Source organism: Sapajus apella, unplaced genomic scaffold (genome assembly GCF_009761245.1).
Source record: "Sapajus apella isolate SASKATOON/1434 unplaced genomic scaffold, GSC_monkey_1.0 scaffold105, whole genome shotgun sequence".
In the NCBI taxonomy this organism is placed as follows: domain Eukaryota; kingdom Metazoa; phylum Chordata; class Mammalia; order Primates; family Cebidae; genus Sapajus; species Sapajus apella.
The window spans coordinates 4,723,324-4,746,195 of record NW_022437045.1 but is presented as its reverse complement, the minus strand read 5'-3'; the positions used below and the strand labels follow the sequence as shown (position 1 = coordinate 4,746,195).

Sequence of the window (22,872 nt, the reverse complement as noted above, 5' to 3'; positions counted from 1 at the left end):
AAAATGTCTGGCAATTCTGACTTTTAAAATTGGACGGGTTTTCTTTAAAGAAAAGAGAAAAGTAACTCACTGCCTTTATAAAAACAATATTAGGGTAATGACAATTTAAATTACTTAAAGTCTTTGCTCACAGTAAAAACCAAAGCGAACATCTCATCTATACATCATTAAGGTTTTTTTCCTGTGTTTATATCCATTTTTAAATTTTTACAAAGACAAAAGAATGATACTGTTCTTTCCTTTTCTCATGTAGCAATTTATTGCAAAATCTTCCCATGTCATTAAAAATTCTTCCACTACTTCATTTTTGAGAGCTGCACGGTATTCAAAATATGCAAACACCACAGTTCATGGAATAAATGCTTTATTATTGAATGTATTTAGGTGGAGGTGCTATCTTTAGATGTTTCCTCATTTTTCCTAATGCTTTGTTGTAGAAAAAAAAATCCAAATTGAAAATCAATTTGAAGTTACTTTATGTGATTAAGACAGGTCTTTTTTATGTTTGATATATTTTTTCTGACAGGTGCAAATTGGGACATACAGACATGTCAAGGTGATGCCCATGAGACATAGAAACAGCTTTTGCAATGATCTGAATAAACTTGCTGATCTTTACTGTCACAACAGAGAAGACTTTTCATTTTGATTCAGAAACTCCTCACCTCCAAGTCTTGAATTAGTAACTTGACATTCATAAAAGAGACTTCTAAGGGTTCAGAAAGTTTCTTATGGGATTCCGTTGCAAAAGCAGACAGGGTAACAACACAGTCTGTGTACTCCTTCTTCATTCTGTCCATCTCATCAGCTTGAGCATACTGTTAAGGAAAGGGAGGAGGGAACATTGTGAAAGCCATTTAGCTGCGACCACTGGAACTACAACTTTCATCTCTGGAATTATCTGGTAAGAAAGACTCTAATCCTTGATACTTATTTTAGATAAATTTGAAGTAAGTCCAATTAGTTTGAAAGAAAAAAAGAAACTAGCATAAAAATGAAGAACTATGATTTGAAACAAGAATCGTTCCATAGAAGTAGGCGCCATATGTCAACATAATCCTTAATCAAACTAACATATTTCTGTAACGTTCCACCATTATGCATGGAAAAGAATGAATAACCAATCCTAAAACACATACCGGTTTTAAACATATCTACGCTTTGCCTTATTAAACCCGTGCTATAAAAATATAATTCTCTCTAAACAGACTACTTATCACATTTATAACACACACACGTTTGAGGTGTATATAGATTTTAAAGACATACTTGCTTGACTTCCATAAACAACTCCCTCCACCGCCCATTTAGCAATAGTAATTGCTGCTTCAGGTCACGGGAAACCATCTCATTACAGGTTTCAATGAGAAAATTGCCAGCATCGTTCATGGCAGTATGCTGCTGAATCCAATGAGGTAAATTTCGAAAAAAATCCTAAACAATAAAGAATGCACAATATCATAAACCATAAACTGCATATCAATGACTGATGTGAAAGTGACTAAATTAGGAAAAATATCTTTGCTTTAACATTCATGTGAATTTTAAGATAAACCATAAATCTCTTTAAAAATGCACATTTTTAAAGTTTTAAAATGTGAAGTTTTAAAAGTTAAAAGTTTTAAAATGTGAACTAGAGATACTGAGTGTTTTTTTTATAAGAACATTTATGCCATATCATTTGTTGAAGACAAAACAAAACATGATGACCACTTTCTGTTATTTTTATTTTACAGATTAAAAAGCTGAATTTCTGTCAATGTAAGAGATCTATGCATAACCTTCAGGCTAGTAAATACCAGTGCCAGAGTCATAAAAAAGGCATAATTTATAAGGGAATTATATAGCTTCCTTTTTCATTGTATAAATGTATACGAGTGCAATTTTGTACATGAATAGATTGTGTGGTGGTAAAGTTGGGGCTTTTATTCCCTTTTAAAGAAAGAATAGCTTTCTCTAATAATTTCTAAACAAATTTTTGACCTGTTACTTTTGATTTTTAAATTTCAATGTAGTACATTAAGATAATTAGCAATCATGGAGATAAACCATCGAAGAAAAAAATTAAATTAAGTATCTGGGTCGAGAGCACTTAATACAACAACACACTTTCTTGTTTGTTTAAGGATTCACTCTTGGCAATGAAACAGTTTCCAACTCATTTTAAATAAAGTGCATGTGTGCACGTGCACACACACAACAGATACCACAGTGAAAAACAAGGATACCAAAGATAATTCAAAATCCATTTCATAAGCCATGTGTGGGAGGACTTCCTACATGTATAAATAGATAAGAACACTTCTGTTTCTGGTGGTTATATTCCTTTGGATCAAATTAACACATATGACATCTACTAGGGCACAGCCAGTCTAATTGGAAAAGCCAAAATCTGTATGGGTACATAGTTATTGCCTCCCTCAGCTACGTGAGCATATTTAATCTATATGAAATGTCAAATGGTAAAACATTTAAAAGTGATACATCTACTTGTACAAACAATAATAGATGAACCAATCTTGGATGGCATGTGGTAATTCTAGTGTGTGCATTTTTAGTATCACTTACATATAAATTGATTTTCCACCTAAAAATGCCAGGCTTCCATTTGGAAGTATATAAGCGGAAATCGGTCCATTTCATGTGATATTTAAATAAGTGACATTAACGTAAAATAGTAGCTCTCGCAGGTACACACACATACATACTTATAACTGGCCACAAAGAAATCATTCCTACTTAGAATGAGACCCTTGCTTGAGGGTTAGTAGAATCCAAAACAGAATATCTAAAGAGGTACAAATGTCATGGTCCAGCTGTTCAGCTGGTGGATGCTCTCACATAGATTCAGTACTATGTGTTTCACGCTATGTGAAGACAAACCAAAGTTGTTTTCATCCTCTCTTTAATCAGGAAATCCATGAAGACTGGGGTCCTAGACACTCCCCTTCACAGACAGACTTCAGTGTAATATAGTGCCCTCTCCTCTGCTGCCCACTGGATTTACTCAACCCTTCATCAGCTTCTATAAGCAGTGTATTTATTGGTCTATTACTAACCTGAAAGTGCAACTTTTCAGGCAAAGTCAGGATTCTTGAGTCACACCTGCAAATATATGATACTCCCTAGTGAGCTCTGCTGTAAAAGTCTCTCGTGCTTGTGTACATCAAAAGCCTTTTCTTTTTGCACAAACCAGTCTTACCTTTTTGGCATTTTCTGATTGATTGAGCATTTTTTCAGCATCCTCTAGCCAGGCTTGCAGACTAGCCACTGTATTGCCATAGCGATCCCAGTTAGAGATCACTTCTTCCAGCATGCTCCTCACACTCCTAACTTCTACTGAGAGATTTCGCCACTGAGCAGTGGTTTCATTCATGAATTTCATTACATTCTCAGCTTCCTCCACTGAAACAGAAAAAAAACATTTATAACCCTTATTTTATATTTTAAATCCTCCATATCGTTTTTTCTGTGGTCTTATACATTGGTTTGCAATATTATCCATCACAAATGCCAGAGTTCATTTCCAACAAATATAACAGACATAATTACACATGGAAAACAAATGTATTTTACAAATTACATCTTTACACTAATTAATTTCTCATTTACTTGATTGTTACTCAAGTTATTCTATGCTTTTGACTTTAATCTTAGAATTGAAGGTAGCTTGAAAAATTGCAATTTAGAAAACGATTGCTTATTTTATTCTCTCTTAGAAGAACACGCACGCACGCACGCGCACACACACACACACACACACAGAGGGAGAGAGAAAAAGAGAGAGAAAAAGTATGATTATGCAGGTCAGGCACTGTACAAAGCACAAGGAACTGAAGCCAGTATGTGTTCTCTTGGCCAATGGCAAGATGACACAAAAATTCCATGGAGAGAAAGAATGATCTGATCAGATAGAAATCTGAAAGGCTCTAAATTCTACTGTAGTCTACATTGCAACAAATTCTGTAGCATGTTTTACCTGAACCATCTGCTTTGATATACATTTCGGCTGTCTGTTTCAAGATCTGGTATGTCACTTCATATTGTTCAAAGAACTTGCTATTTTCTATAAAAGACTAGAAAAGGAGGAATGGTTAGAAGATAGCAAACATTAGGCTCATGTAAAATTCCAAAGTCAATTTTCTTCAGTATAGCTATAAGTATAGTTTACCCAAATTTGCTAATCTCTCTCTTTTTGAAAATATAAACTTAATTCACTGCCACAAATTACCTAAGATCATTCTGAACACATAAATTGATTCCATGCTTTTGATTCTATCCAGTACAAGATTAAGAAAATATTCTATTTCTTCACCAATCAAGGGTTTGCTTTTTGAAGAGACAGAAATTTCTCTAGAGAACTTGGGTCTAACATTTAGAAAGCACTAAATTTAGAAGAACATTTTAAAGTGTCCCACTGTGTTTCAGCTGTGGAATTCTGTTGCTCTTTGAACATTAATCCTGGCGAATGACTGCTCTGAGGAGCTCCAGATTATAAATAAATGACACAGCGCACAAATACTCCCCTTAAAATAAAAAGTAAGTAGGCTGGGAGTGGTGGCTCATGCCTCTAAACCCAGCACTTCAGGAGGCCGAGGCCAGATCACCTGAGGTCAGAAATTCAAGACCAGCCTGGCCAACATGATGAAACCCCATATCTACTAAAAATACAAAAATTAGCCAGATATGGTGGCATGTGCCTGTAGTTCCAGCTACTCAGGAGGCTAAGGCAGGAGAGTTGCTTGAACCCGGGAGCTGGAGGTTGCAGTGAGCCAAGATCTTGCCACTGCACTCTAGCCTGGGTGACAAAGTGAGACTCCATCCAATAATAATAATAACAAATAAACTAAAAGTAAGTAGAAAAATTTTAAGTAATTGCATACTCTATTCATGTTATCAATGGCCTATTACAGAAAAATTACAGTAAGACATGTCTATAAATCTGTAATTCATACATGTAATAGAGTCACTACTGGCAAATGGATATTATAAAATTGAGAACACACAAAAAAGTCTTTAGGTAAATTTTATTATTGTTCACTTCAAGAAATATAAAATAATGCCCGTTTCAAAGACCATTCTCACTTCTCTAAAGTAGAGAACTGATGCAATTATAGCTAACAACATATCACCAAAGGCTCTTTAATTTCTTGTTATATTATAATGAGTTCCTGTGATTTGAATCTATTAAAATACTTGATAAATGTCATTGTCATAAATACAAAATTAGCCTTCAAAAACGGGCTGATTTTTTGTATAGCACGCTGATGAATGCTTAATATGGAGTTGCAAGACACTTGTGTGCAGAGGAAACATTATTATTCATAAAGCAATTTCATAGAAATCTCTAGATTGTTTTTACTGATAAATGTTTATCATATCTTGAGATAACATTTAAAAAATTGTATCTATAACAAATTTTATATCATTTTATGTTTATAAAGCATTTACTTATAAATTAACTATTCTTCAGGGATAAAGTGAATAGAGAAAGTTGTGAGCTGGAATAAGAGGCTCCATGATGAATACAACATTCAATAACTTTCATTGGCTTTATTTTATTTGTTTGAGAATAAAGTAAGACAATAATATTCTGATTAATTTACTATTTATTCTTACATCTTTTTATTACAACTCAGTTGGGAAAAGAATAATTTACAATTTTGAGTAACCTAACTAAACAACCAAATCATTATTTGATCAAAAATATACCTAATGTTCAAGATACTGTGTAAGAAATTGAAGAAATAATTATATTCGGCAAAGTTTAAAAAACAGTCTGCATTTAATATTGATGCAAATTTCAAGAAGCCAATAGCAAAATAATTGTCCTAAGTGTCAAAGAATGGGAACTAGTTGCTTGTGGCGCACAGGAATACTTAAATATGCTTTTGCTAGAATAGCTTACAAAATAATTAAAAATAAACAAGTGAGAAAAGCTTATTTCCAATTTAATTTTTGGTCCAAGAGGAAGGGAAGAAGGAAGAATGTCTTCAGAAAGAATGTTTTATAAATGCTGTAGAAACTCGTTAATGTATTTTTGAACTTTGCTATTAGCAAGACTGGATGATTAATTTTCAAAGAAAGATTCCTATTTTTAATTTAAATTTTTATTGGTCCATCTAACTTCGTCCTTTTTTTTCTGAATATGGAATAAATGCATTTAGCAATATGGATTATTTTGTCTATTGAATCACTTTAGCAGAACTGCTAAATCTCCATTTTAATGTAAGCGATTTAGACACACCTCTCAGAAAAATGCAAAAGTAAATACAAATGCATGTTTAAAATAATAATATCAGGATTCATTTATTTCTTTCAAAATAAGGTTGAAATTTGGATCCCAAGTTCAACAAATAAGCCATTTTAGTCAGGGAACTTTTAAAGTTGATGGTATTTCAAGAAAAGTAAGTGGCATACTTATTTTTGGTATTTAATTTTAGTGTTAGTGACTGCATTTCTACTTTCACAAGGTGGGCATAAATATAATAAATATGAAACTCATCAGTTTAACTTGAATGAAACTACACCAGATAATTTCAGATAATTAAAATGAATATTAAGGAGTGGTTTTTATCAAGACTATTTACATTAAGATATAATTATGAATAAAATGAATATTCACATTATGTTGCATTCACACAGTCCATGGTTTCAAGAGCTCTTTTTTTTCTTTCATGTGAAAGATTGGAATATTAGCCTCTTTTTTTCATAGTGCATTGTGAGCATATGTTTTGGTCTTTGGCAACAATTTTGACAGCAAGAACTAAACGAATTATTGTTTGATTTGCATTACAGCATGTAATCACTTACCAATGGCCGTGCCCTAAATTAATGACAACAAGTATTTGTGAAGTATTATCCAAGAATTCTTTAAGCATTCAGTGGCTGCATATCTGAGCTAGGAAGCACATTCTCTTTCTCTAACACCTAAAAAAAAGTATTCTTTCTTTTTTGCAGGATGAATAAGTCTGATTTGAGAATTACAACTAAGAAAAAGATAATTATGGAAACTGTATGGCCCGAATATTACAATTTGGTTATTACATGATATAGCAGCATGTGGTTTATTACAATACTTTTTTTTTTTTTTTTGAAACAGGGTCTTACTCTGTAGCTCAGGCTGAAGTGCAGTAACAGGATCATAGCTCACTGCAGCCATGAACTCCAGGGCTCAAGTTATCCTCCTGCCTCAGTCTCCTGAGTGGTTGGGACTACAGGTGCACACCGTGACGCCAGCCTAAATTTTCAATTTTTTTTTTGTAGAGACAGGGTCCCACTCTGTTTCCTGAGCTGGTCTCAAACTCCTGGCCTCAAGTGCCTCTTCCATCTAAGCCTCCCAAAATGCAAGGATTACAGATGTTTGTGAGCTGCGGCTCCCAGCCCTTTTTTGGTGGGGGCATGGGGGTTGGAAACCAAGGAAAGAATTGCATTTACAAAACTGACTTTTGTTAATTTGTGATTTTATTTGAAAGTCTTCAGGCTCTTTGAAATTGCCTGTTCCAAAATGAATGATTTTTCATAACATTAGGGATAAGAAACGCTCTATGAGGTGTTAACATAGAAGGAAAAAAGTATATGTCAGTCTTTCTTCCCTAGAAAGATCCCTACTATTTTATTATTATTATTGTTAATTATTATTATCATAATCATCATTATTAAAAATCTGGGAAAGACTAAGTCTTCTAGAAATTAAGTTATTCACAGATACATGGGTACTCAGTAGCTAAACCATGACTAACCACATTTGTAGTGACTGGTATCTGCACTTTATCAGCTTCTCCTCTCCCACAACCATGCTGCCTCATACACAAATAACAGCAACTCACAGGCTTTGACAGTACACTTACAGGTATGTAAGTGTAAGATATTGTCAAATATGAACCAATATTAAATAGAACTAATATTTATGTGAATTACATTCTTTACACCATGAAGACATAAGATATCATATCTAGGATTTGGCGTTTTATGTTAAAAATATTTTTTTCACAATTTTTTTAGATCATGATATTCAGCACTGAAGCTCAAGGGTTTTTGATTTGGAAAGATATGAATTCAATTTCTGATTCCACACTTTACCACCTGGAGCATGTGCCACCAGGAGTATGTGACTTGAGCCTATGAAGCCTCAGTGGTTTTGCACTGGCTCCTTGGTATCCAAAACAATGTGAATCCCCCAGCCTGTAGGGCCATCACTGAGATAAAAGATGATGCATATAAAACACCTGGCACGTGGGAAATGTTCCATAATCCATGGTTATCAAAACTATTAAGCAAAAATACCTTAAAAACCTTTAGGGAAAAGAAATATGAGTGATAGGTAGGCATTCTTCAGTAGCAGATGAGACTATTAGGAAATGTTCATTAAAGCATGCTGTGTATTTTGGATAATCAGCAATTTAATGAATAGTTGTGAAAGTTAAAAAGCAGTTTGGAAGTAGCAGCTGAGTGAACTTGTCTTTAACTTTATGAAGTAGGCAGAGAGCACTAATGTTTTTATCATTAATAATAATTCTCTATTCACGCATCATTTGAGAAAATCAAAGAGAATTATTAACATCATTGTGTTGGAACATTCACCTGGTGGAATGGTCTTATTAGCTGTTTAAATCTGACTGATTCGCTGTTCTGAAATAGCCAGAACAAAGACTGTATCTGGTATAATTAACTACTGGGCTCAGAGGGTATCATTTGGCATGTGCAAATCTGAAAATATACATGCATATTTGTATTTTATATTTGAAGAACTAATGTAATTGCTTGAATCTAAAATTCTAGGTTTTTCATAACTTGCCAAAATAACTAGAAATGAATAAAGGAACATAACAGATTTTGCATTTTGGGACAAACGTTTCCTAGACAATTTTAGTATAGGGAAAGATTTTACTGTAAAGCAGTTAAATCATTTTTTTTTTTCTCAACTACATGTTGTTCACTCATCACAGAAAATGAAACTGAAATGTAACAAGACAGATTCTGGTTCTAAGATGCCTCAGTGAGAAAATGGTTTCAATAAGTATTTCAAGCAGAACATGGTATAGAGTCACTATGACTAATCAAGTTATAAATGGGCTTATATTTTAAAAGTTCATTGATTTATCATAGAATTTGTATTTAAACATAAATGAAACAGTACAAGACTAAAATATCTATTAATATTAATTCTGTGAGCAAATTTGCATTGAAAATTAATTTGTAGGAGGGGCATGTTTAATTAAGAAATAACCTGTCTTTAGCAACTATAATGCATTAAAACTGCTAGTTACAGAGCAGCCAAATTCTTTCAATCATTGATGCAGGTCTATGATTCTGGTAGACAGAGAATTATCTATATTGATAGCCGAAAATATGAGATAATCTTTAAAAATTAAGTTGATACAGAGATTTATTGACAAAATTTTACTTTTCTTGGGTGCACACAAGGGTCAATGAAGCTCAGGGAATGACAATAAAAAAGACACCGTGGACACACTCTAAAAAAATAGTTCCTATTTGGACACTTGAGAATTGTTCTAAACTAGTCAAAACTGAATTTTAAAAAAACATGAAGGTAATCTTTAAGTATTTTAATTTAGTTTAAATGGTGACCTCCAATAAAAAATGTGGGTATGCAATACAAAAACTTTTTTAAAAAATCAATAAAGCCAGTCAGGATGGTCCCATGTGATTAATGCAGCAAAGCCTTTCTAAACTAGGGGATTTTAAATAATCAAATTCCAAAGAAATAGGTTTAGATTTCAGATAATTCTGAAAAGCTCATAAACTTATATCTAACCCATTTAACACACAGTTATCTTTATGTTTAAATTAAAGATTAAAACAACAGCGTCAAAGTAACTGAACAGTGTTGCTAAATCCATGGCTCATCGGAATTCTCTGCCAAAGCACCGGGGACTTACCACGTAGTTCTGTAGAAGCTGCTCCACTGACTCTCTCCTCCCATACTTAATGATCCAGGACTTCAGCTTTGACTCTGCAAGAACCAGCAGTGAGAGCAGACGGTACTTTAATTCTAGAAATTCCATTTTCATTAGGTGTAGCTCTGATGTGGAGGAAACAAAATGAAACCTAGAAATAAAACAGGGAGAATTTATAGAATGTAACTAATAGTAACAGAACCGATGCTTACTTAACCTGTTACATGTCAGCCTTAAATAGAATGTGGCCACAAGCTCTTCTAACTCTGGCTGATCATTTTCTGGAGATCTCCTTTCTTTTCTAGCTCTGGATTTAAAAGCAAAACATGAATGATTTAAGTCTTTGATTTGGTTTTTTCCCCTGCCAACACATCTCTCGTCTGTTTCTTTTATAAGCTGTTTTTGCAATATTACATAATGTTCCTTACAGTACTGAACAAAAATACAGCCTATGAAGAAACCATTTCTGTGATTTCCAGGCTGCAGATAAATTCAGGTTCAGTCTTTTCAGTTAATAATATATTAGAATGTTGGCATTCTCAGCATACGTTATGGAAGCCCACTTTCTATTTACCAAAGGTAAGCTTCTCTGTTAAAAATAAAATCATGAAAAAAAAAAAGTAAAAAGCATCCACCTGGCATTTTAAAAACAGACCTCATTTAAGTACATTCTCTTACCTCTCGGCCATGTCCTCTAATTGATCAGGTGGCACTGGAATCCCGTTAACAGACCTAGTCCGGTAGATTTCATGGAATGCTCTTTTGTGGGCATCTGTGTTTTGAAGCAGATCCTAAGATACAGTTTTAAAAAAATAAAAAATGAAAAACATGTTTCACAGAGGACTAAGGAGCATAAATTCCAGCCTTCACCGATGAGTCAATGTATTCAACAATTTGATCCTGCTGCCACATTCAGAGGCAGCTTACCTTGAACAGGAGCTCTTACCTTGAACAGGAAGTGGGTGCTTGTACTTAAAACACTATGCTGGAACTGCATCTAATAATTATGCATCTTTTAAACACACATGACACTTGCACAGCAATGCATTCAGACGTTTTAAAGGCACATGAGCCAAAGGAAAATGTAATTACTGCTATGAAATGATTTTGGTATTTATTTTTTGCCTTTCTTGATTTTGGATATGCTGGTTTTTAAAGGCTTAAAACCAAGCATGAGAAATTGAAACCTTTGACGGCAAAAGGCATTAGGCTTTCTACTGTTATTTTATTTTGAATGCATGCAGACTATTATAAATTGATATTTTCTTGCTATCTAAAGTCAATCATAATACAATATATTTTGAAATGCCCTTTTGGTTAGAAAATTTCAAACAAATGCAGGAAATGCCCCATAGGTAACACAGTGGGAAAATTAAATGTGATGTTAATAAATATTCATTATAGACTGTATAGAACTCCACAGGTTTGCTTCATTTATTTAGGTTAATTTGAATCTTCTTTGATGTATTTGTTGTGTTTTTCATCATTCACAAACTAATTTCTAAAAAGATGTACATGTATTTTATACTCCCTCACCAATTTCTCATATAGAAGCAAGGAAAGAGTTAGGTGAAAGGAGATTCATGCCTTAATTTCTAGAGTTTAGTTTGTGTCCCAGTGGCAGAATAAATACAGTACTTAAAAATGTGTCACTCACTGAAAAAGTGGGACACATTAGCCCATGAAAATAATACATTAAAATTAATATTTTTATCTCATACCAAAATTTAGTGAATTAATTGGAGAAATTAGTGCAAAACCAGCCTAAAATCAAAAGAGACACACTTGAGGGAGGGACAAGTGAAGACTTTTATTATACATTAAAACATTAGGGTTTGTATGTGCTTGTCTACGTATGACATTTCAACATGGTAGAAAAACCTTAGGGCCAAACTATTTCTATTCTCATATATTTCACTACTATCACATTTTGACCTGCTCTGACTGTGTAGGTAAGTGCAAAGATATTCATAAGTCATGTGTGCCTCTAGGAAGGGTACTGTGTGAAGCCAAGAGCTCATCACAAGAGAACAGAGATCAAATGAGTGATTTTTACAGCAGCTGTTGATGCTGAGTATTCTAGCCATTCTCTACCTCCTTTATTACATGCAGACACATTTCTGTAGCTTATGGTTTTGGCTGAAACTTTCCTAAGTGACTTCAGAGCACACTTGGAGCTCTTGCCCCAGCTAGCTCTGATTTGTGACTGTTTTGAAATGAAAAAGTCTGTACAAGCTATCCAAACAAACAGAAACATTTTCATCCATATAATAAAAGAACATCTTCAGTTGGCATGACGTCACTGATTCCTCTGAAAGGTCTTCTCAGTATAAAGCAGCTAGATGCTGGGCAAAATATATGATTTTAATTCACCTTGCTGGGTTCATAGGAAGTGAACTATTTTAGGTTCCCCATTCTCAGTAAAACATGACCCCAAAACTAGATCACAGACGTAGGCAAAAAACAAATAGAAAAATCCAGATTGTCCTGGACAAATATCTACACCATTGCTGAGAGAGACTGAGTCTTAGAATATAAACAGGGTAAGGACACTGAAACAAGATCTCTTCCATTTAGTCAGAACCCTCAATGAAGGCTAACATGGCCAGGTTATTAGCAAATGCAAATACAATAAGAGGAAAGCAGAGATCACCAACCACAGGAAACAAGCCACCATGAGTGAGAACCAGCAGAAATAACAAATTTATCATGCTAGAAAAATGTCAGGAATTTAATATTTGACAACAATATGTAAGATAAAAAGGAGAGTGTTCTGGTTAAAGTATTCCCCATTTCTTATATTGATTAAGAGGGGGTTAAGATATTGATTAACTTTCAATTTTTTTAAGTATCTAACAAAATTCAAGGGCAATCATACTGTACAAATAGAGTTTATAACTTTCATGCCAGTATAATAAATAAAACCATGGAATAAGAAAAATGAGCAAGGAAACAAAAAGCAAAACGTTCTTAATTAACTTATAAATAGCAAGAAAGTAGAAAAGAAGAAAAAGTAGAGCAAATAGAAAGCAGACTTAGATGCTAGAAACAAATTCAAGAACATCAATAATAATAAATAAATGTGAATAATGTAGAAATTTACTAGTTACAAGACAGAGATTTTCAGACTGGAAAAACAAACAAAATAGAATTATCTGCTTTTTACAAAAGATACACCTAATCATTAAGAAAATGGATAGGTTAAAATTAATAAAATGGAACACATGTCAGGCAAATACTAAGAGAAATCTGATATAAATGTATTAATACCAGACAAAATGGATTTCAGAACAGAAGCATTATAAGTACAGACACTCCTTGACTCATGACAGGGTTATGTCCCAATAAACTCATTGTAAGTTGAAAATATTGTAAGTCAAAAATGTATTTAACACACCTAAACCAACCAAACATTATAGCTTTGCTTCCTCTATATTAAATGTAATTAGAACACTCACACTCACATTAGCCTACAATTTGGCAAAATCATCTAACACAAAGCCTATTTTATAATAAAGTGTTGACTATGTCACATAAGAGTATCATATCACATGTGATTGCTGAATGTATATTACTTTTGCACCATTGTAATGTGAAAATTGTAAGCTGAATCACTAGAAGTTGGAAACCATCTATAATTAATTACATAAAAATTAAACTTTCAATTTACTGGAGGATGATATATTACTCCTGAACTTGAACATGCCCATTAAACTCTGAACTACATAGAGCAAAAACTGATAGAACTGTAAGGAGAACCTGAAACATCAGCATCACTGTGGGACTTATCAACATGCCTCTCTAAATGAGACAGAGCAACGGAAGAAGCGTTATAGCAGGTTGTGATGCAAAGTAGGGAAAGGGCTGCAGGAATGGCTTTTGTAAGAACTTTTGGTGTTTCTGTAGCGGAAGCCCGCTGGAAATTTTGAGCAGATTGGTGAAATTATTTCAGCTACATTTTAAGGATCACTGTGGTGATCCTTCTGAAAATACCCTATCCTCCATACATTTGCTTCCCATTGCTTCTAAGACAACACTGTAGCTGGATTTCCTCCAACCTCACTGGTTGCTCCTTCTCAGACTTTTACTGGTTCTTCTACTATTCAATCTCTTAATGCTGGATTCCCTCCAGATCAGTCCTTGGTCTTTTTCTCTCCTCTGTATATACTTCTTTATCTAATTTCTCCAGTCTCGGACCTTTAAACGACCCTCCATATGCCAATGACTCTGCATTTTTATCTCCAGACTGTACTTGTCTCTTGACCTCTCTTACCTATTGCCTACTCCACGTGTCCTCTTGGATGAGAAACAGACTCAACATGCCCCAGACTGAATTCCTGATCTGTCCTCCAAAACACGCTTCATTGTCTCCTATTCTTAATAGATAGAAACTCTTTTTTTCAGTAACACAGCCCCAAAATCATAACGTCATTTGTGACTCTTCTTCTTTCATAGAATGTATCTAATGCTGAAAATTGTTCTGCCCTCAAAATGTATCTGGAATCTGTCCATTTCTCACCATCTCTACAGCTGCTTCCCTGGTTCAAGGCACTCAAACTGGACTATTGAAATGGCACCCTGGCTTCCACTCTCCATTCGTAACCCACTGTATTCTCATACAGCAGCCATATCATGAAAATACTGTCATTCCTTTGTGAAAAAAAATGGGACTGGGTGCTGTGATTCATGTGTATAATTCTAGCCCTTTAGGAGGGCAGGCAGATCGGTTGAGCCCAGGAGTTTGAGACCAGCCTGGGCAACATGGTAAAACTCTCTCTCCAAAAAATAAAAAATTAGCCCGGTGTGGTGGCCCATGCCTGTAATTCTACCTACTCTGCTCGGGAGGCTAAGGTGGGAGGATCACTGGATCATGGGAGGCAGAGGTTGAAGTGAGCCATGATCACACCACTACACTCCTGCCTGGGCAACAGAGCAAGACCCTTTCTCAAAAAGAAAAGAAAAGAAAAGAGAAAAGAAAATGGATGAAAAAAGGTTAGAACATTATAGACCAAATCAACAATGCCAAAGTGTGATTAAGGAAAAGCGAGGAGGTACAAAGAAACAATATTGGGGAAATATATATAGGCACAGAAAACAATATACAGAATACATAAAACAATATTTTGAACAATTTTATGCCAATAATTCTGAAGACTTAGTCAAATGCACATAGTTTTACAAAGTATGCATTATCAAAATTGACCCAACTGCAATCTTGAGAGCCTGAGTATGGGGAGACAACAGTGAAAGAAAACAATTCCCACCCTTATGGAGTTGACATTATAGTGCAGAAAATCAAGCAAAAGATAAGATACATTATTCAAATAGGTAACAGTTGAGATGATGATAAAACCTAAAGAGAAACATCAAACAACAAAGAGGAAGGGGAAGTTTGGGGAAGCTGCAATTTCAAAAGAGGAGGCAAGAAAAGGGTTGACTGAGGGGACATTTTAGTAAAGGCCTTAAAGAGATGAAGAAGACCGTAATGAGAGTATCTGTAAGAGGATGTTTCAGACTGAGGAATGAGAACATTCCAGAAAAATGGCAAGGGTAAAGAACTCAAGGTAGGGAATGTGCTTGTCTGTTTGATGTCATATTTTCAATGACGTTTCACTGACTACCCTATTTAAAATTGCAATAACACCTGATACCCCCTGTCCTTTTACTTTCTAAGCTAAATTTACCTTTTTTTTTTTTTTTTTTTTCGAGACAGAATTGCACTCTTGTTGTCCAGGCTGATGTGCAATGGTGCAATCTTGGCTCAACACAACCTCCACCTCCTGGGTTCAAGCGATTCTCCTGCCTCAGCCTCTCAAGTAGCTGGGATAACAGGCATGTACCACCACATCCGCTAATTTTGTATTTTTAGCAGAGATGGGTTTTCTCCATGTTGGTCAGGCTGGTCTTGAACTCCTGACCTCAGGTGATCCACCCACCTCGGCCTCCCAAAGTGCTGGGATTATAGGCATGAGCCACCATTCCCAGCAAATCTAATTATTTTGTATGTTTATTACTTTTACCTGCCTCCTCTGACTAGAAGGTAAGTTATCTAAGGGCAGGGATTTTTGTCTGTTTCGCTCACAGATGTATCACAAATGCTTAAAACACTGCTTTGCACACAGAATGCTCAACAGATATTTGTTGAAAGATTAGAGAATACTAGAATGGTACAGCCAGGGGAGTAAGAAGAAAACTTACAAGTGGCACAATCCTAGCTCACTCACTGCAGCCTTTAACTCCTGGGCTCATGCAAGATAGATAGATAGACAGACAGACAGACAGACAGATAGATAGATACATTTTTTTTTCTTTTGAGACAGTTTTGCTCTCGTTGACCAGGCTAGAGTGCAATGGCATGATCTCTGCTCATCACAACCTCCACCTCCTGGGTTCAAGTGATTCTCCTGCCTCAGCCCCCTGGGTAACTGAGATTACAGGTGCCCGCCACCATGCCCTGCTAACTTTGTATTTTTAGTAGAGATGGGGTTTCTCCATGTTGGTGAGGCTGGTCTCGAACTCCCGATCTCAGGTGATCCACCCACCTCGGCCTCCCAAAGTGCTGGAATTACGGGCGTGAGCCACCGCCCCCAGCCAAATTTTTCTATTTTTTTGTAGAGACAGGGTCTTGCTTTGTTGGCCAGGTTGGTCTCAAACTTCTGGCCTCGTGTGATCCTCTTGCCTTGGCTTCTCAACATGGTGGGATTACAAGTATGAGCCACCATGCCCTACAGAAAGTCTCACAAAGGAAAAGGCATAACTATGTAAAATGTTTGCGACAGGTGAGGTAAGAAGACTGGGAACTGGTCGTTGGGTGAGGAATGAGGCAAAGCCTGGTACACTTGGTGTGAGAGCATGGCAAGAGAAAAGCTTGATTGGAATGGGTTTTAGAAAGAATAAAAGAATTTTGAAAGAAGAAAGAACATAGCCAATTCTCTCAAACAGCTTTGCTTTAAAAGGAAGGAGGAAAATTGGACAGTAGCTGGGATGGGAAATGGGGCTAAGAAAAAAACTTTTTAACATGAGTTAATAGCAGCATATTTGTATGTGGGTGAGAAGACTCCAACAGAGAAGGAAAGAGAAAATAATGTAGAAGGGAGGAGGGACAGGAATTACCTTTTGCAGAGAGGGTGGGATCCAATGTACACATGGAGATGTTGGCCTCGGCTCAGAGCACAGATGGCTCACCCATAGTAACAGAAGTGAAGAGAGCGTTTTCGGGCACAGATGCAAGTAGGTGGGTTGATGTGGCCGTGGGAGCTTGTGGAAATTCTTTTCTGATTGCTTCTATTTTCTCAAAGAAAAAGGAAGTAATGTCATCAGCTAAGAGTGAGGATGGGGAGGAGGTGTGGAAGTTTTGAAGAGAAAAGATATGAAATAGTTGTCCCAGAAATGAGGAAGGAATGGAGTCGGGAAATGCCTTCTGATTGCCAGGCACCGTGAAGGGCCCACTTGGGTTAGTCATCGCACCTGGGGGTGTGTTTTTCCTCCAGTCACAGTCAGCTACATGTGTGTGGGCATGAACTAGGCAAGACCTGGCTTTCAGCAGCATTGCGTTTTCACCAGGACGGTAAGATGAAGTGAAATGTTCACAAGGCAAGCAAGGATGTAGACAAGTGGGGTTTTTACACTGCATTTGAGCAGAGCACAAAGGGAAGTGGTAAAGAGAATAGGATGCAGGGAAAAGATGGTAGGATAACAGATTATAGGGCACAGAGGAGATGAAGACTTGTCTGACTGGAGAGGAAGGTACTTGACAAAGAGCTTGTGGAGGGGTCACATTTACTGATGATGAGCATTTTAGGCTATGCCTGTGGTGTGAGTGGCTAGGGTTGAGTGTAGGACAGGATCCTGGGGGAAGAGGAGGTCAAGAACCTGAGAGGTCAGGATATTGGGAGGATCATCTATAGGTTCCTGAAGTTACTGAGAATTATGTCATGCTTTGTCCTCCAGGAAATAAAATCTTCAAGAAAGAAGGGAAAGTGATCCAGGCAGGGTTGATAACTGCTAAGGATGAGTAGAAGGTGGCAGAGTCTGATGGCTACTTTCATGATTCTTTATGACTGAAAGCCTTACTTTGCCAAAGCAATACTAAGAACAATAAATTAGTCAGTATAATCACCCTACAAGTAAAATATGCAATAGCTTTGTAGTCACATTTTAAGCTTAGTGTTGAAGACAACTGGGATCATCAGCTATGTGAACTTGGGAAAGTCACTTAACCTCTCTCTACCTACAGTTACCTCATCAGCAAAAGAGGATAATAGTACCTGTCTCACATTTGTCATATTAAGTGTTTGGTAAAAATCAAATACTTAGGGCTGAAGCCTGGTTAAGTCCTCCATAATAGTTAACTGTGGTTATTGTCATTTTTTTTTTCTAGGTAACTGAACATTAGGGTAACTGGGAAATAGAAAAGATAATACAGGTACACTTTGTTTTGCAGAACAAATATGTTCATATATATGTTCATGTATATATTATGTTCATATATATATTTATGAGTCCTAAATTGTGATTTTCCTAATTTATTGCATCTCCAAGTGAGCCCAATAACCAGCATAGAGGTATTATATCAAATTGGGGGACTGAGTCGGTGCCATTGAGGAAACTTACAATTTTTAGTTGTTTTAATAAGTCAAACTTACCCAGGTGTGGTGGCTCACTGAGCCTCTAATCCCAGAACTTTGGGTGGCCGAGGAGGGCAGATCACTTAAGGTCAGGAGTTTGAGGCTAGCCTGGCCAACATGGTGAAACCCTGTCTCTACTAAAAACACAAAAATTAGCTAGGCGTGGTGGAAGATACCTGTAATCCCAGCTACATAGGACGCTAAAGCAGGAGAATCACTTGAGCCTGGGAAGCAGAGGTTGCAGTGAGCTGAGATCATGCCATTACATTCCAGCCTGAGAGTGACAGACTGGGCCTCCGTTTCATTAAGAATAAGAATAATTCAAATTTTTCACCCTAAGGCTTAGCTTATAGGCTTCTAATATATATATTTTCAATGCATGAGAATTGATCTTAAAATTGACAATTTGTTTTATGAGCTACTTTAAGTACCCATGCCCAGGCATAGTAAAAGTTTTTCCTCAATAAAAAGATAATTCTGATATTCATGTGAACCTGGTCTGAGCCCCTACCTACCTCTGCTTTTTAACCTTTATCTCTTTATTATATTCCTTGTTTTTCTCTTTAGTCTGTTCCTTTCTGGGTTTTTGTTCGTTTGTTTGCCTCAGATAATCACTTTCTCCAACTCCTGCCCCTCTATCTCTCCCTGATCCATTTCATTCCTAGTTTTTATGCCTTGTTCACCATGACTTTGGCAGAGAGATTGTTCTAGCTGTATCCTGGGGGCTTGGCACAGGGTCTGTGTCTCTCTCTGTCTCTCAAGGGAGCTGGAAGGGCTCATGAAGGGCCTGAAATCATATAATCATTGAAATATACAGACAGCATGTGCATTGACCAACTTAGAACCCACTCCCTTGTAGGAGATGTTACTGCCTATAGTGTGCCTTGAATTAATATCTCTACAAAGTCTTGTAATTAGCTAGTAAACAGCCGTTGCATTGTCAGACATTTTCTCTCTGGTGGGACGTTTAAGTCAAAGTTAAGGGTATTATATAAAGAACAATTGTGTAGATGTTTCTCAGACCTCTAGACTGGAGGCACCACAAACGCCTGGACCTTGTCTGTGCCCCTCACCTGTCACCCTGGAGATGAAAACCTGCATGTAGTCGGGATATTTGCTACCATGCCTATCTGCTGAATTAACACATTTAACTCACAATTGATATACATTCTACATTTTATTTAAAATTCCAAAGTGGCTTCTTATGTATCAAATATGTACATCAATTAAAATAGTTTTATATGTGGGTAACAGGTACACTAGAATCCTAATCCCCACCATTATGTAATATACTCATGTAACCAACATGCACATGTGCCCCCTGAATCTAAAATTAAAAAATAAATAAGTAAAAGCTGGTTATGGTAAAAAATAAAACAGTTTAAATTATGTTTTAAACGAAAAAAATTATTGTATGTTGTTTATGCTTAATTGCTAATTTGCTGAAGATGTTATTGTTTGTGTAATGCTGTTTTCACAAATTTCCCCTATGTTTTCTTTTCTCTTTTTTTTGAGACAGAGTCTCTCATTGCCGCCCAGGCTGGAGTGCAGTGGTGCGATCTTGGCTCACTGCAACCTCCACCTCCCAGGTTCAAGTGATTCTCCTCTCAGCCTCCCAAGTAGCTGAGATTACAGGTGCCCACCACCACGCCCAGCTAATTTTTTGTATGTTTAGTAGAGATGGGGTTTCACCATGTTGGCCAGGCTGGTCTCAAACTCCTACCTCGTGATTCGCCTGCCGTGGCCTCCCAAAGTGCTGGGATTACAGGCACGAATCACCACGTCCAGCCCCCTGTTTTTAATATACTGGGGTGGTCTCAGATTTGACATGGCCCAGTTGTTTTTATGCTTTTGAGAAACCTTGACCCAATTCAATTCCAGAAAAATTCTTATGACTTGATCTTGTATGAGGCCTGAACTCTGGGTCCCTTATGGCATAGCTGCCCCCACTTTAGGGCACTAAGTCACAAACAAGCAGGCCCAGCTTTTATATGTGAGTATCTGCACAGATGGAGAAGACCCCAAAGTCAAGCTTACATCTGAGAAGCCAGATGACAGGGAGTTCAGTGTGTGTGTTTGTCTGTGTTGGTGGCTGGAGGAGGAGAGGAGCTAAGAGATAATCAGCACCTTGAAAAGTGTCTGAAGGCATTGAGTATCGAAAAAAGCCAAGAGGAAATGGAGGCAGGAGCCTGAGTGACGGCCTCTGTAGACCATCAAACCTTGCTGTGGCCATCTAGTTTGATGAGTTTGTCTGAGGTTGAGTCTGTTGAGTTGAAATGGCCAAGATCGGTAATGACATCATATCTCTGCGTCTCTGTATCTCTAGCTCCAAAAGTAAAGCCCCAGAGAGGCATAAAAGAAAATCTGTCATAAATTTACTTTATGATCTTGTCTAGAATATGGAAGTCTATTAAATATGGGGTAATTTTTTTAAAGGTCAATAATTTGGCAGAAAATATATGTGAGCTATACATTGCCCATGTGTAGTCAGAAGTAGAAATCTGTTTTTCACATATGCAGTAATACCCCACCATACTACAGCAAATGAAGTATACAAACTGACTTGCAGAAAATGCAAGATTGCGTTAATGTGATATTAACAAAAAATAGCATTTTTAGTTAGGCCTGTACTATCACAAAACACAAAGAGGAAGCATATTGGAAGTTATACCATATACAACGGACCATATATTAAGTTTAAAACGTCCCAAATTGCACATCCTGCACAGGTACTCTGGAACTTAAAATAAAAGTTGATAAAACAAAACAAAAAGTCCCAAATGACTAAGAGACCATCAAAACCTAACCTCACCACTTCCTACAGCCTCCATTCCTTCTACCTGCACCCAGCAGGACATCAGAACCTTTTCCTGCCTTCCTTTAAGAATAGAGGCAGAAATGAGATCTGGAGCCAATGGCCAGCCACATTATTATGTAAATGCATACCCTATGGGCTTATCTTTTGAAAAATAAAATATAACAACAGGAATAACAAAGATAGCTGCAGATGGAAAAAAATACCACACAGTTATGGGAAATATCTCAGGAAATCAACCTACTGGGGTCGTCATTAACCAGTGTAAGAAAGAAATATTCAAATTAGAGAATTCTAAGAAGATGTGACAACTCTTGATCATGTAGAATGAATATTTGGGGGGTTCCCCACCGGGGCAGGTTGTAATTAGGCTACCTCTGAAGACCACGCTGGGGCTGTTATGCTGCAAAGTTTTCCAACCAGGATTTTTACCTTATGTTGCTCAAGTTTCCGTTGTATTGTGTTTGCTGTTTCCTCGTGGACCTGCTGAATGGTTATTTCCTCTCTCAGGGCCACCTCTGCTCTGTATAGCCAGGCACCTATGGTGCCCAGAGGTGCCGGAAGAGATTTATCAAGCTGTATATGCCAATCACAGAGCTAAAATTTAAAAAGCAGAAAAATAAAATATCTTTAATACAGATGATAATTTATAAAATTACCCCGAAAGAATAGTAAACATACATAAAGCTTCAAGTTAATGATTTCAGGCTAAGTTAACAAATATCAAATAAGCAAATGTCTGTGTTCTGAGTTTGATACTTTAGGGATGGGGAGGAAAATTATAATTACAGGCAAATTTTGAGGAAACTCAAAATACATCTTAAATATAGAAGAATATTATTAGAAGTGTAAGCAATTTTCCTCTTAGAGGGACAGCATAAAGCAGCACTAATTTTCAGTGTGGCTTTAGCTGAAGGGGAAGGATCAGGTTTGCTAACACGCGTGGAGGATGCTAGTTAGATACCTGGCAGATGTGTATTTCGGTCGTCGGAACGAGAATCCCATTAAAACCTCCCACATGATCAGAACAAGTCCAGAAAAATTAGGGTTATCTAAGCAGCTCTGGACAAAGATGAGTTTAAAGGATTCTTTCTATAATTCTATGATTGTCTACCCTTCTCTTCATCTGTTCCATTTTACCCAATCCTCAGACACATTTCCTAGCTTACTGGAATACCAGGTGGGATGAGTTGAGGTGCTTAGGAACTAGCCTATTCTTTAATGGAGTCACTAGAAAAAAAAATGAGATTATCCAAAAAAATTAGGCTGGGTGCAGTGGCTCACTCCTGTAATCCCAGAAATTTTGGAAGCCAAGATGGGTGAGATGCTTGAGCCCAGGAGTTTAAGACCAGCCTGGGCAATACAGTGAGATCTCATATCTACAAAAAAAAAAAAAAAAAAAAAAAAAAGAAGAAGAAAATTAGCCAAGCATGGTGGTGCATGCCTGTGGTCCCCGGTACTTGGGAGGCTGAGGTAGGAGGATTGCTTGAGCCCAGGAGGTTGAAGCTGC

The 22,872-nt window shown here is 36.6% G+C and overlaps 1 protein-coding gene across 19 annotated transcripts in view; it reads right to left on the bottom strand.

Moving 5' to 3' along the window:
- The window catches only part of SYNE1 (spectrin repeat containing nuclear envelope protein 1), a 411,505-nt gene that overhangs the window by 348,735 nt on the left and 39,898 nt on the right, over window positions 1-22,872 (bottom strand). For 17 of the 19 annotated variants that reach the window (XM_032258772.1, XM_032258777.1, XM_032258767.1 and 14 more), the window contains 7 exons: window positions 21,795-21,959; window positions 10,599-10,711; window positions 9,903-10,071; window positions 3,980-4,076; window positions 3,203-3,405; window positions 1,270-1,434; window positions 666-818 (listed from right to left, as the gene is read on the bottom strand). In XM_032258772.1, coding sequence (XP_032114663.1) covers window positions 666-818; window positions 1,270-1,434; window positions 3,203-3,405; window positions 3,980-4,076; window positions 9,903-10,071; window positions 10,599-10,711; window positions 21,795-21,959 — 1,065 coding nt within the window. Of the gene's footprint in view, window positions 1-665; window positions 819-1,269; window positions 1,435-3,202; window positions 3,406-3,979; window positions 4,077-9,902; window positions 10,072-10,132; window positions 10,521-10,598; window positions 10,712-21,794; window positions 21,960-22,872 lie in introns of those variants that run through there. The other 2 variants (XM_032258786.1, XM_032258787.1) reach the window with 2 other exon arrangements.